Below are 20022 nucleotides of genomic sequence, written 5' to 3'. Positions count from 1 at the left end.
TTAAAGATGACCTTTAGTGTGTACTGCATACTCTGTATGGTGTTGTAACTTGTGAGGAAAAATTGGACATCAGAATAGTAAACATTCAAAAGCTCCTAATTCCAGTTTATTGCAATCAGTTCTAGAAAATGCATGGATAGGACAGTTTTCACAAGTTTGTTTTGTCACTTTAAAATGTACTGCTATTTAAAAACAGCACATTATGGTTACATAAAATTACTTCCCCATACCACACAATCCAGTTCTCAAACACAAAGAGCAGCTTGAAAACTGATCATTTGTTAGTTATATTAAAAATATAGCATACATGGTTAAGAAATATAATACTTTGTAAACACTACAATGTTCTTTTCTTCTAGAATGTGTGCATTTCCCAGGAAACCAAACAATTCCAGATAAATAATACCTTTTACATGGTGTGAGTGACATTTGCACTCTTTTTTTAGAGCCCTAATCTTTTCACAGCAGTTTCTACTTGCACACAGACTACAGTTCCTGATGAACACTGTTGAAAGGACAGGAAGATTGAAACTGGAATGTTGACTGACATGGATAGACTGACAGTCATGTGCTTTCACTTCATATTTGAATGGACTTTAATTTGATAATGAAATTATCAAAAGTGTTGGTGGTCATATTCTCATGTAATTTGTAAACAACTAGTCTTTTCCATGTATGAGAGTTAAAGAGGCCAAATAGAATTTATATGCGAGTACGTCCTATTAATAAAAAGGGAAGGGTGTATCAATCAGCTATTAAAGGAAACACTATTAAGACACGAAACACCATCTATGAGGAGGAAACACTATTAAGATATGAAACACATTTAAGTTTTCCAGTTTGTCGTTTAGGATGGCCAAGTGATAAGTTACTTAAATTCTCCTTTTCGTTTGGTGAACTTTCAGATTGGCTATTTTAGGCAAAGATATTTAGTGTAGACCAAAAACAGGAGGAGGCCTAGTATAACGTCCTTCGGAATCCAGTGAACTACTATAGGGCTTAAGTGGTTTGATTTACTGTCACGTTTATCAGGCATTGGTAAATATAAAAGTATTGGTTAATCAGAATCATATAAAATCATTCCCGATTCAACTTTTGTTACCGTCTACCAGTGAATCCAGGAATACTGCAACCCATTTTAAGACACGCAGGCAGAGCTTGTTTTGTTCAGTGGATAGAGGCTCCTTAGTGCAATACATTCCAGATACATTAGGCATCGCTCACAAGCTGCATTCTGTACACAATAACATGAAAGATAAAGAAACATTATTCTTGTATTTCAAATACCTTCTCTGCATAAGGAGACCACAAGTCCACGACCCAGTCAAGAAACAACCTCAGTTTCCAGTTTAACGTAAATTCATCTTTGGGGATAAATGTTTATCAATTCATTCTTGCTGTGAACTAGTAGAGGGGGGGGGGGGAAACATGTCCACGACATTGGAATGGTATAAAAAAAAGAATTCCCCCCCCCAAAAAAAGAATCTCCCATTACAGAAATTAGGTACAGAAAAAAGTTAAAAGACGACGAGGAGGCTGCATCAAGGCAAAATGATAAATAAAACTATTTACAGAGAGACCATACACACTGGGTTAGCTTTACAGACAACTTAACCAGTGGTTTAGTGTTGCTGTGTAGGTACTTGTACAGTACATTACCCATACTGGTTAAAACATATCTCCCATTCAATTATTCTGCAAAGGCCACTTAAAAAGTTCGTTTTTTCGCTTAAAGACGGAATCAAGTTCACTGTTCATCTCTGACCAATAGAGGGAGATGGCGACGAGACAGAGGAACTGTGCTCATGTGCATGTCTCTGGAAATGACTGTCAAAGCAATGATTGATCTTAATCAGAGGTCCAACATCCTTTGCTCTCTCTTTGCATAATTTGTCCATCCATCAGTCTCAACTTCTGCTCTCTGCGTGTTCCCATGAATTCTGAGAGGTTCCTCCTCTCCATCCTTCAAGGCTTCCACCATCAGGACATTGGTTCATCTGTTGCCTCCATGTCTTCTGCCTTGTCCGTTATGTATCTTGTACAGTAGGTTTGACTTTTCATGGCCCTCTTCCTCCCTGTCAGGGTGTATGGGGCAGCATATTATTGAAGATCTCTATGAGGTTGTCTAGCCCCCAGAGGTAGCCATCCTCCCTGTTGCCCTCCACCCAGGGAGTCCTGTGGTTCAGTGTGAGAGGGGCAGGCAGGGGAACAGTCTTCCCAAAATCAATCATCCACACCCGGGCCTGTCCAGAGGCGTCATGTACGAAGAGCAGAGAGCTACCCACGACCTATGAAAAAACTGATGAGTGAGTTTAGGTGTGTTCACCGTTCAATTATGTAATGCAATTTCAACTTGACCAACAGGTTTGTCAAGGCTAAGAATTGACGGCAACATAGTCGTTTGTGTATGCATGCATGTGTATGTGTGTTATCGCTTCACCTCATGTGTTCTGAAGAAGGGTGATGTTTCCAGTACAGAGCGAAGTTTTTCCAAACGCTGCAGGTACAGTTTCTAAGGGTTAAAGAAGAGGACAGACTTAAAACTGGAAAAAAGGATAAGCTTCTTTCATACATTTTTTACATATTCTACAGTAGCTTGAGTTAACTCCGACTTCACTACAAATGTATCGGAACAGTCAAACTTTACGTAAGGCCTTAGTTCCTCTAGGGTACATAGGCCGTTCTTCAGCTGTTGACATGGAATTAGCAAACTTCACAATTATGTGAACATGTCTCAGTATGAGTTTGACCTTTGCTGCTGTCAGAACAGTAATGGAACCATTACCATAAGGAAATGTTCAGTTTTTTTCTTCTTTTTCTTTTTACAGAATTTTCTCCCCAATTTAGTCAGTATTGTTGTGGGAGATATGAAGACTTTAAAGGTGATATAGGCAAGTTTTCAGCCAAAAATCAACATATTTATCTATCTATATTTGTGGCCTTATTCCCTCTATCTTCCCCTATATTTTGATGCTGAGCTGCTGCCCTGTAGACATACACTCTCCCTTTGTCTCCCTCTATGTGTTTGTATCTGTTTATATCCACTGTTGTTTATGTCGCGGGACGGAAGCGTCGTGTTGGGAGGAGGGTCTGTGTGGGGGGTGACGCGGAGTCTTAGCCAATTGCAGCGCGAGGCTGTGACTGTGTGTTCGTCTGTTCGACCCAGCAGTATTATAATGAAAACGCAATGCGATTTCATTGCAACTTGCAATGAAATCGCATTGGTGAAACTAAGATATGGGGATAATATTATACTTGCAATTTGCAAGTATAATATTATCCCCATATCTTAGTTTCACCATTGTTCATGTGAAATAGTATGTTTATGATGTAATATGTAAGCCTGTTGAAATTATGAGAATCGCTATGTATAGCGCATGGTTTGGTGGTCCGGCCGGCTTGAAGCTTGCATTCAACCCGTGCTCGCCAACGGTGACAAGCCGTCGCTGATCATCATAGCGATGAATAACCGTGGACAAAGTAGTTCACATGAACGATGCTGTAGTGGCTGGGGCATTTGAGGGGCAATATGTTTTATATGCACGATTACAAATGAAAGATAATTGAATTGAGAGCCAGTGAGTCTGCTCCACTACTTCCTACTTCCTCATTTGCGGGACTCGTCGTGTCAGTCTTGTGATATTGTGATTACACTACAGTTACCCTTAAAAAAACATGTCAACTCAATGTCATTGTTGTAACTATGATATCGATAGAAATTCATAATTTTTTAATGTCATATTTAGCCATACGAGCGCAATATCCATAGCGTCCCTCCCAGCAGCAACAACAACCCCATAGCCTGAAGTGACCTGGCTCAGCCAATAGAATGACGGGGGGAGGGGGGTGGAGCTAGATTTGAATTTGTTTGGAAACACTCGATCAATTCTGTGTACAAACACTGAAAACTTGCCTATATCACCTTTAATCTACCGGTATATAGTATATTGTTTGTATTGTTCCATGCTGTTCTGTCTGTCGAGTCTGTGAGCAACAACACCTTGTCTTGATCCAATCAATTATTTTATCAAGATCACCCTGTGTGTAAAAGACCATGTCACACCTATTGTTTGTTAGGAGACCCTGCTGGGCCTGGCCCAGCAGGTATGGCTAGGGAGTTCCTGACTCAGAAGGGTGGCAACAGCCAAGACAGTCAGAACATCTGTATTGTATATTGTACTCTTTGTGACGGTCATGTTTATCTATGGACCCGTTTCTGGACTCGTGAGTATAAGAGGGGACTGGTCAGAAGCTCTGGAGGACTGGTGGGGAGGAGACACAAGAGAGATGTGCTGAGGGAGAGAATACTGAGAGATGCAGGCCTGCTAGACTGAGAGATGCTGTTTGCTTGTTGCCGTTATTCTGAATACACTTCTAAGATATACATTCACCTTCTGGATGGACTTATATTATTTCTAGTAGTATGTAGTAGTATGCCAATTGGTTCCTCCCTACACACATTTCTGTGTTGTCACTAATGTATCCTACCGACTTACCTACCAGTGAGGAGCCCCCACCGGGAGGACGCAGAGCCTTCGTCCTACTACTCCCATCTCACCAGGCTTCCCTCCCCCAAACACGGGCCAATTGTGTTTGTGTAAACACTCGACAAAGCAAAATACACCACAGTGAATTTGAACCCACGGCCTCCGTGGTGGTGGGCAGCTACTTTACCACTGCTCTACCCAAGCACTTGGGTTTCCCCGTCTCTCCAGCCATTTCATAAAAACAAAATACATTTTCAGGTGGGTTGCCAATTTCATATAATCAGGAGAAAGAACCCTTTCATCAGTTTCAACTTGATGGTGCTCCAGTTCCAAATGTTATACCTTATAAGAATGTTTATAATGCATTATAGACATGGGATGCGTGTTACTAAAAAAACAACCCGTGTTTCATTGGATCCAATTTTGTCATTTAGTCGCAAGCCAAAAAAGAAAATCTACAAGCAACATGTTGAGCTTATAGATTGGCTATTTTTCTGTTTCTACTACACTGACATATGACAAAGTATAAAATGTATAATGATGAAATAAAAGATGAAATGTTGATTAGCCACTGAACTGGGGACACATACCAGGATGTGAACATTCCTATCCACAAAGTCCTCGAAGGCCTGCATGACCTGCTCTCTGTGCTTTGTCTTCTTGAAATTGGTGTTGCAAGTTCCATCTGCTTTCTGCAAAACAGGAAAACATTTCAGATGAGATCTCTCATCTACTTCCCAAATGGTGTCTTAAGATTTTGACTTGGCCATTGGCCCCAAAATTTGAAAACCACTCATCTGATCCAAATTGTTTGGATAGTAAAATGCACACACCATGATGCAACTTTCTGCCCTCTGTTTTTTCCATCAGCATGTAAATTGTTATGCAAATCAATAAAACCATCTTACAACCATTAGCTCACAGAGTCAGGTATCTAAACTACAGTTGTACACACTCCCAGCTACCCTCTGTAACTTTCCTGTTCCACCCCGGAATCAAACCCGGGACTCTGTGCAAGTGCAGAATATTTTTCCACTGAGCTTGCCTGCTTGCTTAGAGAAGATATTTTATTTTGACCTTCAGGCAGTACTACTTGTGAAAATGTCCTAAATGTCCCAATAGAAGAGCAGAGACCAAATACATCCACCCGTTTGTTTAATCACTTTAAAAGGTTACATACCGGTAGTATAGCTTTAAAGTTCTGGCCACACTTGAAATACTGGAATTATTACTTTCCAGTGCCCCAATTGTGCAACACTATTCCTGTCTGGAAGTACTACATAAAATCCTAATAATATATTACATAATATTAATAAACACAATTACAAACTTAAGGATACTGTGACAGACACATTAACATAGCAATGATTTCCATAATATCTGATATGAGGTGCAAACGACTGGCAGCTGAAACGTGTCTGTCAACAATAAATATTCCAATGCTGACTAAATAATCCAATGTGACTGCCTTTTGCCTTTTTTGATAGGGTACAGTAGACAGGGAAGGGGAGAGAGATGGGGGGGAAGACATGTGGCAAAGGCTGACGGACACGGGACTCGAACCAGCGACACGCCGTCGGGCTGGATTACCGGCCTTGGTGTCTCAGCCGCGGCCCAGGCCGGCTTGGAAATGTTTTGAAAGTACAAATAATGCCTGACAGCTGATTTAGACAAGTTAATAATAGGCCAGTTGTTTGCTCATTCCAATCCAGTGACTGAATCACCACCATACAAATCTACTGATAAATATTTATTCCCAATATTTGGTTTACTTCTAGTGGCAACCCATAATTCTGTTTATTCACCACTACAGCCAGGAATGTTCAGAGTGCTGGCCTTAGGCTAGAATGATCCCAGGGTGGATTCTAACCTTGATGCCTTCAATACGGAAGCCCATGGTGGCTGTGGAACTGAGTGTCTCTCTCCACTGCATGTATCTGGGTTTGATGACCCCCTGCTGTGCCCTCTCCTCCTCTGTGGGGGCCCCAGCATCCACTGCTACCATCTTCTCATACATATCTTTCCGCAGGCGTGGACGCTCCCTGGCTTTGCTGAGCTCTTCCTCCAGGTATGTCCTGGTAGGAAACAGAAGTGAAGAGCTTAGGCAGAGAGTTGGATTGATGAGAGGTTAAAGTGGGTGAAAGCTTGCGTTTGTGGGTGTACTTTTTGTAGCCTCAATAGAGGGTATGCACATGCATAAAGTGAATGGCAAATAAGAGTGTCAAAGTGAGTTTAATGTTGTTTAACGCAATCAAATACAACTTTTCTATTTGGATGTAAGGGCTGTTATGGCCAGAAAGTCGTTTTTTGCCACTCAGTAGGCGTTTCTGCATAACCTCCGTCCTCCGGGTTTGATCATGATGTCACACACATACCCTCTATAGACGAATGCAGAAACGGGTCTCATGGTCGCAGCTTACGTATTTCCTGTAGGCGGACTCGACATAGCTGCTATGTCGAGTCCGCCTACAGGAAATACGTAAGCTGCGACCATGAGACCCGTTTCTGAATTTGTCTATAGTAAGTCTTGATAAATGCTTGATTGTGGCTTGTGATTACGAACGTAGTCCCCTCTGGGTTTCCGAGGCCAAGGCTCACCTGCTGCCCATCTTACAGTCCATGATGGAGGGAGAGTCAAAATCAGCCAGCAGGTCATCCATAAGGTTATAGTCCTGCTCTCCCCTTTGTATTACACCATAATACCCAGGCACATAGGGACGCAGTGCGTCTTCCATTAGTTTCTGTAGGCACTGCTGCTCACACTCACAGTAGAGCTTCAGCAAACGACCATCCTCCCCAGCCTGGAAGTTACCTAAGAGAGGTGAATGGAAACATGAGTGAGGGCAAGATAGAGAGCAAGATAAGTGTGCCTCTACAGGTGCATGTCTATACCTGCATGGCCAGCTAGCTGCACCCATGGATAATGCTTCTTGGAGAAGACGATGAATGGGGACCAGTGAACCATGGTCTTCAGCCTCTGCCAGGACTTGTTCTGTAAAACAAAATGAAAAATCATGAAACAAAGGTAACCATGTAGGAAATAGCAACACAAAAATTCACAACCTAGAATAGAGGTATGCATAGTTGAGCCATGTAGCACAGAACAATGCACGTCATCACCGACCTTGACGTTTGACCAACAAATTGCACTGCACTGATTGTCAGACACTGAGTTAGGAAGTTTTATAACCGTTTGTTGTGATTTGATACAGTGTAGTGAGTTATCGCAGTTAAAATTACAAAAGTACACAAAGTATAAACACACAGCAAAATGGGTCTAGAGATTTTTGCAGAGAAAACAATTGATTATTCCTTGTGCACACACACGCGTGTGTGTGTGTGTGTGTGTGTGTGTGTGTGTGTGTGTGTGTGTGTGTGTGTGTGTGTGTGTGTGTGTCACAATCCTCCCGCTGCCACCAAGGCCAGGTACACAGCATACGGGACCAGTGGCTCATTCATGAAACATTTACCAAGGCTGCCACTGTGGGCGTCATAAAGCAGAATCCCCACTGTCTGTATGTGTGTGACTGTGTACAATACTGTACATGCAATATAGCTATCTCTGTGAAGAAACACGAGGGCAAGGTCAGCATGCAACAGGGGCTTTGACGCAAGCAATGAAAAAGAACACATGACATCGATTAGAATGTGTGTGTGTTGGGGGGGGGGGGGATTCAAACAAGGATAGTGAGTCCAGGGTAGGTGTTTAATCAGATAAGGAAGAGATGTGGGTACAATGTACAAATACCATTAAATAAATACTTCAGTAGACAACAGACTAGAGAGAACGAAGAAAAGCTATCATAATGTAATAAAATGTAAGACAGTAACAGGGAATTGTGGGAGCTGTGATCTAACTTGCTTCTCTACAAATTCTGTACGTTATTTCCACAGCTGCAACGCTGAAATTCTGTCACAATAAAAAACAGTCCACATTGGAATGTATACACAAAGGAAGGTTTGCCAGCTATGAATTCAGGCAATTATTTTTCAAAAGATGTCAGTGTATCAACATCATTAAGTGTGTTCAAGTGCTCATTCATTATCTTTTCTTTTTGGGGGGGGGTGGGGGCGGGGTAGCAGTGATTTTGATGACTGACATACTTTTACATTTACAATAAAGCTATGATAGAAAGGCCCCTAACATGCTCTGATGGGTGGGGTTGAACTTGAAGCCAATTTATACTTCACTGCACACTCCTCTCAACAAATAAATCACACCCGCGTGAAGTGAGGGGCGCTCTAATCTTCAAGATCGGTGGTCCCTTATTGGCAAAGGGTTCCCACCGACATACATATGCCAATTTGCTCAGACACATATTCTCCCTTCAGGGTCCGACAATTTGTTTGTTCAGACAACACAAACATTAGTTCTCCGTTCATTGTCAATGGCATTTTTAAGTTTGTACAGAACATAAACATTAAAGCTGTATATAGGAGGGGATAGCACCCCTCAAAAAAAGGTTACAAATATGGCATTTCTGTCATTTCTGTCAAGTAGGCCATAGGTTATCAAATACAGCTAACCAATCCAGTGTAGCCGATAGAAGACAATGTTTGTGTAGAATAGAAACACAGACAGCAGAGGAAGGGAGCACTAGAAAGTAGACACAAGAGACTTGAACCTTGAATCTCTATCAGATTAACACAAACATAACCTCTACAGTCTACAACCACTCACTTCAGAGCACAAGAGTCAAGACCACATCAGAACAACAACACACTCAGAAGTACAGTACATAATGTCAATGGCATACTGTAGGTTTAAACTTTGTACACCTTTTTTCCTCACTACTCCCCTCACTCCCCACCGCTTATGGCGATTACATAAAGCAATGTTTTATGACCAATTCTTGACAGGTGCAATAATTCAAAAGTCACTTTGAAAGACTGGTTCAAAAGTCCCAGGGCTATGGCTATGACTATTTCTTAGGGCATTTGTAATGAACTTGTTTTGACATTATTCATTTTAACAGCAGCTAACTCAATATCCTGAAAAAACGAACTAACTAAAAACATGGCATTTCCAAGACTTTGGGAATGTTTCATTTTCTATAGGGGAGGGGAGATACACAAGTTTCTCACTGTAGGTCACTGTAATATGAGCTCTGACTTGCCTCAGTCAGAAGTAGGTAATGTAGTCCATTATTATCGTATGAAGCTGTAAAGCCAAATATACTTTGTTGAACAAGATCGACTGATCAAAAATCGACTGAATCCTTTTTTTTGTTAAGCAAAATGTCAAATGACAGCGCCTTTTCTTAATGTCAAAAGAAAAGGTCTTAAAAGAGGGATAATACCCCCTGCCTTTTTCCATTTCAGTACAGTTACTCTCTTTCTTTTCGTTCCTTATTTAAGAGTAGCCCTTAGTGACAGATGTAAGTTTAGTGGGTTGAAAGAAGAGAAAGACAACATGGAAAGCTCATTCTCCTGCCTCTTCTAGGTTAGCGGTCTCTTATCCAGATGCTTTCATCTTTTCTCGCTAATTGCTTTGAGCTGACAGTTCAATGCGTTTCTCTGTGGGGCCGGATGTAGCTGCATATTACCTCTCCACTCTAACATATTAGACTCCCGTTCCCGTACAGGCAAACTTAACCCATCTCCCATTTCTCTGCCTTCCTCTCCACTTTTACTAGAGGGCTTATCAAACAATAGCCGGTGACATGACCCCGATTCTTATATTCATACCGGTAGTTGTGTTTCAAGCTAGGCTCTCCTGTTTGACCGTTAAGACTATTTTGCTATTTTCTTCCTTCCACTAAATCCTCCAAGCCATCCATCCTCTCTACGCAGTATGGTCATAGAAACAGACCAACTGCACAGATTGACTGATCCCTGTGGGTCTTGTATCGGCAATGTCAAACCAGTAGCCTCCTGTCGTTTGCACTCCTGCCACTCTCTCATCTTTCCTAATTACTTTAGAGCTGTCTTCTCTATAAGAGCTTAGTTGGAATGTGTCTGGTACTTGTTATTGACACACACACACACACACACACACACACACACACACACACACACACACACACACACACACACACACACACACACACACACACACACACACGATTCAAGGATTGCAGACTGCAAGGAACAAACTTCAACCTAGTCTCTCGAGACAGACTGTTGACTTGCATCAAATTCAACCAAGCACTCTGAAATTCAGAACATTATTTAGGTAATTTAATCAAGAATACAACCCCCAGGATCCACACAAGCAAAACAAGCTTGACTACAGCCGTTAAGTCATAGCCTTTTAGTCCATACAGTAGCCAACGTCATAAGTCCTAGTGGGAGGCTTACTGGCTTCTTATTCTTAACCTAGATAGAGAACATGTGTGACTGCATATAGTAACAGATGGTCATGCAAATAGCTTAGATATTATATAACAAAATCAACAGAGACAAGCATATGCCATCTATTTAATTGAGAATCAGATTATATTTGAATAAACAAATTTGGCTTTAACTTGAGACGATCTAGACTTCTCTTTCCCTATGCAAGGCAAGCATGTCAAATTACAGTCAAGACATGGAAGTACCATATTGTTTAATTTATATTTTTATGTTTATTACTCTTCTACAGAATGAGACAACTCCTCAGATTCAAAAAACCTTACCTGGCAAACAGAACAGTAGTGGAGAAAGAAACAGGCGCTGACAAAGGCAGGCACCGCAACGGAACCAAAGTGAGAGTGCAGCCAGCAAAACATAGTCTGCACCTTTAGCATAGCGTCCCCCCAGGCAAGTCCCACCAGCTGCATCCACTGATGCCCTGCCTTCCCACCAGCTTGTCAACATTTATCCATTCCATTCACTTCTTTAACCTATAGCATAGCATTATTTCTGGGCTAATTCTTCGCTCTTATTTCTGTTATTTTAGCCATTTAGTCATTCTGTCTGCAGCTTACAGAGCCTTGTAAATAATCCTGCTCTACTATGAGGTAACACTAATCTCTCATTTTCACACCGACATACCTCCCCATTCCAGACCTTCCCATTCCCACAGTAAAATCCTGAGTGTGAATTTCACTTGAGCGTGTAAAAACTGACCCATTTTGCTGTGCAGTGCATTCACCATTTCTCCTATTTCGACATCCTGTCACTCCCCTCTTCCTTCTGCCTCTACTCCACTTTCTCAGTATCTGATATCTCCATGGTGTTTGGTGTTCATGTTATTCATCTACCTCCAGGTGTTTTCTCCCTCAGAAGATGTCCTGGCTGCTTGCCTGAACAAGTTGCGTTTTCCTTTCTCAAATATCCTCCTGCTGCTCTGTGGCTACTTTGTGTTGCTCGTCCATTACTTGTCACCTTTTTGACAGATGCGTTTTAATTATTCACATGTATGTGTTTTGTTTTGTTATTTAGTTTGGTTTTTGATTGACAATAAATGTTACTTAATACCGTTATTTTATACATAGCATGCCGTTTAGACAAGATGCTAGGTTTTATATTGGTATGCAAATTTAATTTAAACACTAAATTATTGTCTTTGCAGAGCACTGACTGTACTTTATATTTATTCTGTCATTTGCTGACAAGAATGCATGCCATTCAGTCTACTCTTGCACTTGTGAAGTTGGTAAATGCCTGAATTTATGTTTAGTTTGTTTTGTACAATAACATATAAATGATAATTACTATATACCAGGCTGCTATCCAATACTGAATATCTCACAAACTCAATCAGGGGAAAGACATCTCCTTGTCTTTCTGCATCTAATCTCATAACCATCTTCAGCCCCGTGCACCACAATTCAGACAGAATTCACTGTACAACCGCTCTCCAAAAATAACTGGAAAACTAATATTTCTAGGGACAGAGTCGAAATTAGCCCTGACTGCCACGGTGGGGAGAAACACTGTGCTATTAACCCATCCCAATAGACGTGACTCGTCCTCTACCCTCCCAATGTTCTTTTTGTGTATTTTACAGATTCCTCTGCATTATTCATTATGCAACCTGGCTGCAGGTGTGTGTGTGTGTGTGTATGCGCGTGTGTAAGGAAAACCTGTCAGGCAACTATTATAAGCTACTGTACAGGAGGAAACAATATGAATACACGCTGTATTTGTTCAGGTGTTTTAAGATCTACACACAGTAGAGCCATTTCTCAGATGTTGCTTTTATTATTATTATTATTATTATTATTGCCTTTGCTTTGACTTGGCCCTTTAATGCTCAAGCAATGCAAATATCTAGCCTGTTCGCAGCCTAGATTGTGACTACTTATAAGAAGCTCTGTTTGTGCGCACCATTGTCAGTGTGTGGGATCGCTGTGTGGGAATTTGTATAATGAGTGTTGGGGGAAACACTTAGCATTGTGTATCATGCGAGTTATCAAGCATAAATCAAACGTTCCTCTGTAAGGCACATGTTCAAACTTCTGCGTGTTTATTGTGCTTCATATTTTCTCTTATCAACATTTTCCTTTGTTTTTGTTCCACTGTCTATGTCTCAAGGTATTTCAGGAGAAAATATGACGCTTTCACTAGACTGTGTGTATGTGTGGGGGCGGGTTATTTAAAATGTGTTAATGAAGGCCTAGCCGTTATTTGCAGGCATTTACATCTACTAACATTCAATTGTCAGAGACAGACAGAGCTGATATTGTCAGAGAGCGAGTGAAAGAGTAAGAGAAAAAAAGAACACCATGTCAAAGATGTTGCCATGGTTTATGACTTTCATCTCATTTTTCCATGTAACGCATGCACACTGAACTCAATTCTAAAAGCAAGATGTCATCAGAGTGCGTATGTGTATAATGTGTCTAAATATGCATGTGTGAGGAGTACGGAGCAAGTATCTCTTCACGTCAGTGAGCGAGCATACTTGTGTGTAACTGGTTTTGGCTGTGATGTAAACATGTCATCATAGCTTACACAATTTCAATAACAGCACACACCCTCGTTTGCTGTAGAGCTGGGATGGCTACAGACACACTTCTCACAACCATAGATGGAAAAACATGCACATTATACTAGGATAACTAATCAAACTATCATAACCACAAGTTAGTGTCATCACATTTGCAGACTACTAAAGCATTTAAAATTGTCCTCTATCCTGCTGATGATAGTCATCATAATAATCAAGTTATAGAAGCTGTGTGTGTGGCTGTGTGCATGCGTGTGTATATAGTTGTCTCGCCAGGCTGACAGGACTCACAGAAGGCAAAGACCTCGCCAGCCTGGCGAGATAGTAGATACCTTTTTCTAGATTTTTTTGTGTATGATAATTTAGCATGAAGTATTTAACCACTTGTCTTAAAGCCTCTAGACTGGACAAGTACAGTTGACACTGTACTTGTCTTGGACCACTTTTTTCCATCTACACCAAATTTCTTCAACAACAATATTAGATCTACAAGCTCACAACATCATGACGTGTTGTGAGCTTGTAGATAGGCTATTTTTTGGCTTATCGTTCCCCCCAGAATATGTATGCTGCTGGGGTTCAACTGTTAACATGGAATACAAGATTTGTAGGATATTTTTTATTATAGTACAGAATAAGAGAATGATGCTTCATGCAGCTGAATTCAGGCTTATGTTTGTGCATGTCTCTGGAAACAGACATTCACACTAGTCATAATAATCTTATCTGTTGATCCCCTCCTTCAGATTGGTCATAAAGACCACTTTGAGGCCAACCTAGAGTGTGCAGGGAATAAAATAAGTGAGATTTTGCTTATATTACATTCCAGTCTCACCATTCTTTGTGACTTTTAGGATTCACAATTTTCCCAGGAAAAGCACTTCTGATGCCCTGAGTCTATTTTCAGTAGACATCCTGTTCCAAACCGAGATCAAAGGCCTCAGACTCACGCTAAAACTTTACATTTTGTTTCAGGTCCGGAAAGCTGTCAAGAAAAGTCAAGGCCCTAGATTGACCTCATGATAGATGGACCTGTGTGTTGTAGGATGGATGGACATTGTTGTTCTTTAAATAGCAATAAAAGTTTATGGAAAAAAGTTCTACAAAAAAAGAACGGGATATATTATATATAGTCTTCATTTCAACAAAAACGATAGTACTTGTACATGGCCTTAGTACATGGATCCACTCCTTGAAAAACAACACTGCCCTTAAAATGATCAGAGAGCTAGAGTAGACTATATGCTAAGTGCATCGAGACTATATGCACTTTGGCCCTGAAAGCCATTTATATATATGTGGAGACGCGCTTTCTAGGGTGTATAGGCCTATTATATTTACACACACACACACACACACACACACACACACACACACGTATGTCTAATATGAATGAACTTGCACGGTGAAATTAAAAATGTTTTCATGTTTTGTGAAAATACATTTTAAATGTTAACTTACCCCAGTCCCATCGTCTGGGCTGCCCAGAGCCTGACACCTGGCTGGGGACATACTGGACTCGAGATCACTCACAGTCAAGAAGTCATCCTCGACCTCGGATTCCTCAAATGACGAATGAGAGGACAGGCCCACCGAGGACGAGTTGGAGAGTTTTCGGGGAGAACGCATCAGCGCAGGGGACCCTCCACAACCACTGTCCGAGCAGGGTGACTCATCATCAGGATGGGGTTCCAAGCACTGTCCACTAATACACAATCCAGTAGCCTGGGGTTCTGGCGTCCCCAGTGACCTACTGGGGCTAGTGTCTCTAGTTATGATAAGCTTAGGGATAGTGCCAGGGAAACACTGGCCTCTCTTAACTTTAAGTACGTGGATCTGATCTGAGTCCTTTATCGCAGCTTTGGGTTCACATGAAACAGTATTACAGTCCGATTTAGTCATATCAGCCTCCGTATCGTTCTTTGTGTGCGTGGACAAAGGTTTGCCCGCACAAAATCTGAGCGATGCCAAAGTCCACTCAGTCTCCTCGCCAGAGGTGCTCCGTCCAACTGGACCTAGAGAAATCTCTGGTAACGCGCTGACTTCAGAGACAACACTACTCTGGATGTTTGCTTCCAATGGCTGGTCTTCCATGGCCGTCGCTGAGGGTTCCGAGGCATGGTCTTCTCTGGTAGATTTAGGCTCCACACACAGCTGAACCACACCGCCCGTCGTTCTGCTGACTTCAAGGGGCAGTGTATCCAAACACGATGCAGCAGCATCGGACTGTTTTGCACCGTGGCCGTCTACATTCCCATAATTATGTGGATCATTCGAGTTTCCCAAAACCATACACGTTTGGTCCCCTTCGATTTCCAACCCCTCCCGATCGCCCAGCAACGTTCGCTGCCCCTGACAGGCGTGATCTTGGCGTGTTTCCGAATCAGCAGATACAGAAGCTACTTCAGCCAGGTTGCTGTCTTGAGGTTGCAGTTCTACCTGCGGCAATTTACATTTTATCAGAATCTTGTTTAACCGGTCATCCCGTCGTTTCTTCTTATATCCACGGATACGAAGCCGTTTGGCTGTCGCGCCTGGTTTCCATTTGGTTTTGCCTGGAGTAGCAGTGGTGTTCGACGAAGTCTGTCCCATCCCGCATGCCGTAGTAGTGCACAAGACAAGACACACCCTCAACTACTGTGATGTGGAGGCGGCGGAGCAATTTAGTACCACCCGAATTAACGAGTAGCCTCGGTCCCTAATTACCTATGCTAATTACTCATCTGCGAAGAGAAAAACGACACTTTCAAGTATGCCTCCCCTATGATGCCTCCCCTTTCGGGTAACCTCGCGTCACCAGGCTTTCCACATCGGAGGAAAAACGTCAATATCCCCTGTTAGTCACATGTTCCAATTGTTGTTTAAAGATTGTGAAATAATAACTTCCGCGCACCATTTCCTCTTCAAATACCGGTAGCCTATGTTTAAGGATACCTGAGGGAACAAAATAAATCCATATGAATATTGTCAGCAGCAGCATAAATAACTGTGACTTGAGAACAATCAAGCAAAATGTCTGACGAAAAAACAAAACAACTTCACTTGATTGAAAATGTACAAAGGGGTAAAGTCGGGCAGAATGCTGCCCTCTTGTGTTTGTAGACCTGGGGCATTTTCATCAGTATATTCCTGTATTTTACAACAGGCCTAGTTAAAGGTGATATAGGCAAGTTTTCAGTGTTTGTACACAGAATTGATCGAGTGTTTCCAAACAAATTCAAATCTAGCTCCACCCCCCTCCCCCCGTCATTCTATTGGCTGAGCCAGGTCACTTCAGGCTATGGGGTTGTTGTTGCTGCTGGGAGGGACGCTATGGATATTGCGCTCGTATGGCTAAATATGACATTAAAAAATTATGAATTTCTATCGATATCATAGTTACAACAATGACATTGAGTTGACATGTTTTTTTAAGGGTAACTGTAGTGTAATCACAATATCACAAGACTGACACGACGAGTCCCGCAAATGAGGAAGTAGGAAGTAGTGGAGCAGACTCACTGGCTCTCAATTCAATTATCTTTCATTTGTAATCGTGCATATAAAACATATTGCCCCTCAAATGCCCCAGCCACTACAGCATCGTTCATGTGAACTACTTTGTCCACGGTTATTCATCGCTATGATGATCAGCGACGGCTTGTCACCGTTGGCGAGCACGGGTTGAATGCAAGCTTCAAGCCGGCCGGACCACCAAACCATGCGCTATACATAGCGATTCTCATAATTTCAACAGGCTTACATATTACATCATAAACATACTATTTCACATGAACAATGGTGAAACTAAGATATGGGGATAATATTATACTTGCAAATTGCAAGTATAATATTATCCCCATATCTTAGTTTCACCAATGCGATTTCATTGCAAGTTGCAATGAAATCGCATTGCGTTTTCATTATAATACTGCTGGGTCGAACAGACGAACACACAGTCACAGCCTCGCGCTGCAATTGGCTAAGACTCCGCGTCACCCCCCACACAGACCCTCCTCCCAACACGACGCTTCCGTCCCGCGACATAAACAACAGTGGATATAAACAGATACAAACACATAGAGGGAGACAAAGGGAGAGTGTATGTCTACAGGGCAGCAGCTCAGCATCAAAATATAGGGGAAGATAGAGGGAATAAGGCCACAAATATAGATAGATAAATATGTTGATTTTTGGCTGAAAACTTGCCTATATCACCTTTAAAGACAAGTAGCTACATCTAAAAATACATGATAATTGATAATTAAGTGGAAAGCAACAAATACTAAACTGCCTTGCCATAGTCTACTAAATAAATACACTATACAATAGTCTACTAAAGAAATACACTAAACAACAGTCACTAAAATAGAATATAAAATAAAAAATAATTCGGTATGATGCATTTTATCACGCCAATCATGATTCCAGAGATAATGTGTAGTGACTTGTGTGAGTAGCATAGTTGTGTGAGTGCATTGTCAAAAAGGAAGAATGGCCTAAAGTCCAGTTAGGTAGAAATTGACTATAAGAAGAGTTGCATCATGATCCAAGGAATCCAGGGGAAAATACAACTTTATTGTACATAACTGTATACATACGGTTGAAGAGTAGGCCAAAATGTAAAGTGTGTCGCCAATTTTAAAATCATATCCCTTTGGCCTGGTGGGCATAATAACAAAACACCCCAAAACATGAAATAGTTTTTCCATGAAATAGATAGACCTACACACTACAGTATAAGACAAATACAGTCAGCCACTGTGTGTGTCAGAATGACAGCTGCAGTATGATCACACTACAGTAACCCCACTGTCAGGAAAGAATGTTCAGATAGGAAATGAAACAGGAAAGACAACAATGGAAAATATTGGTCATCGTCTGTGCACACACCCCTCAATGTTATTCTTATATAATAGAAATAAGGTATGAGGCATAGTGAATCACACAGGAATGATGGCAGAACTGTGGCATGTGAACACCATGACCCTAATGTGGACCCCAAATTGTGTGTGTGTGTGTGTGTGTGTGTGTGTGTGTGTGTGTGTGTGTGTGTGTGTGTGTGTGTGTGTGCGTGCGTGCGTGCGTGCGTGCGTGCGTGCGTATATGCGTGCGTGCATGTAGTCTACACTCTGATTGATGAAAATTAAAAAATTCCCAGATTAACTCAAACATGATCACAGTAACCAGTTTGTTTCTTAAACATTCATAAAGAATTACTAATCAAATTCCCTGGAACTGAAAAGAAGGGTTTAAGATCTCTTTTTAGAATATCACAACTAAAAATGTTATACAGAAAATAACTGAAACTAAGACCAAATTGTTTTTAAATCAGAAGCTCAAGCAACACTTTCTTATTTGACATCTTCATGGAGACTTTGGAACCAGCCAAGACACCATTTTGAGCTTTAACAACAAGATTACTAAACTTACCTTTAAAAAGCATTTTGATGTGTTTTATTCTGTCTTCTCACTATCTGTACCGGCATGTGTGTGCGTGTGTGTGTGTGTGTGTGTGTGTGTGTGTGTGCTGATGTGCCTTAAGTAAAGGGTGTGGAAGGGATGTGGCTGTGCTACTGTGTGTCTGAGTAATACTAACAGTAAGGTGAAAGCATGTAGTTGAAGAGGAAGTACTTTTAAAAACACGTAGACTTATGTGTTGGTTTCCTTTGTGTTCCTTCAGATGATAGTTTGAATTAACAGACATATCCCCCGAACAATTATTAGGCTAAACAAATGCTTTTAATCTGAAACAATTATTATTGTTGTTTTTTTGTTCCTGTATTGATAGACTATGACGTGATTGTTGGATTGCTACACATTCGAGTTCTAAACGAATAGTTTTATTCTGACTCCAAAATGTTTCCGTGGCTGTAAACAAAGCAGCAGCAACATAGTTTACATAAGAAAGATAAGTGCACTGTGCAAATGTATTCATAGCCATAGGCCTATGCATCTTTGTCTTAAAAGGATCCCTGGCTAATGAGACAAATACGCCTTAAACTAAAATAAAATAAAATAAATAAAACCACCTTAAATATTTTATTTCTTTCATAAAAAGATAATCTTTCACTCAATAGGAACTGCTCCTGTCACAAGTTGATGATGTCATATGTCCATGTGTGGTCCAGCCCTATGAATATATGGAATGCACATTCTAATAAAAAGTATTTAAAATATTGCTTTGATGCCGAAGTATTAAGTTGTTTTTTATTAGCTTGTGCATTCCATACATTCCATAGGGCTGACCCACACATTGGCATATTACATCATCAACTTGCGACAGGAGCAGTTCCTATTGAGTGAAAGATTCTTTATTTATTCAAGGTATTTATTTATTTATTTTAGTTGTAATGCTTTAAGGCATATTTGTCTTATTAGCCAGGTATCCTTTTAAGCATTCAAGTATTTTCAACCTATCTTCATATAATTGGAGGTTGGGGACATTGAACAGGAATGGATAATGTTCAAAGCCTCTATTGCTGAAGCTGCAGCTGTGAGCTTTGGTGGTTTGGTGCCTCAATGGGTGGTAACCCTCGAACACCCTGGTGGACAGCAGAGGCCAGGGAAGCCTGAAGAAGGAGGCCTACCTACCTGGGTATTTTATTCCAGGGGACTCCGGAAGTAGTTGCAAGGTACCGACAGGCCCGAAGCAGCCGTGAGTGTGAGTGACTGAGGCAA

At 41.2% G+C, this 20022-nt stretch overlaps 1 protein-coding gene across 1 annotated transcript; it reads right to left on the bottom strand.

Moving 5' to 3' along the window:
- Positions 1-80: 80 nt before the first annotated feature.
- Positions 81-18047, bottom strand: LOC308321558 (inositol-trisphosphate 3-kinase A-like). Its single transcript, XM_080772502.1, has 8 exons — positions 17943-18047; positions 14824-16296; positions 7380-7479; positions 7086-7299; positions 6358-6562; positions 5078-5179; positions 2441-2512; positions 81-2288 (listed from the first exon to the last, which is right to left on the bottom strand). The coding sequence occupies exons 2-8, from the start codon at positions 15952-15954 to the stop codon at positions 2079-2081; spliced, it is 2034 nt and encodes a 677-aa protein (XP_080628628.1). The 5' UTR covers positions 15955-16296; positions 17943-18047; the 3' UTR covers positions 81-2078.
- Between the last annotated feature and the right edge of the window lie 1975 nt (positions 18048-20022).

This window comes from Protomyctophum bolini (genome assembly GCF_963924005.1).
Source record: "Protomyctophum bolini genome assembly, chromosome: 9".
NCBI lineage: Eukaryota > Metazoa > Chordata > Actinopteri > Myctophiformes > Myctophidae > Protomyctophum > Protomyctophum bolini.
Note: the sequence above shows the minus strand (reverse complement) of the source record. Positions and strands in the feature narration are given on the sequence as shown.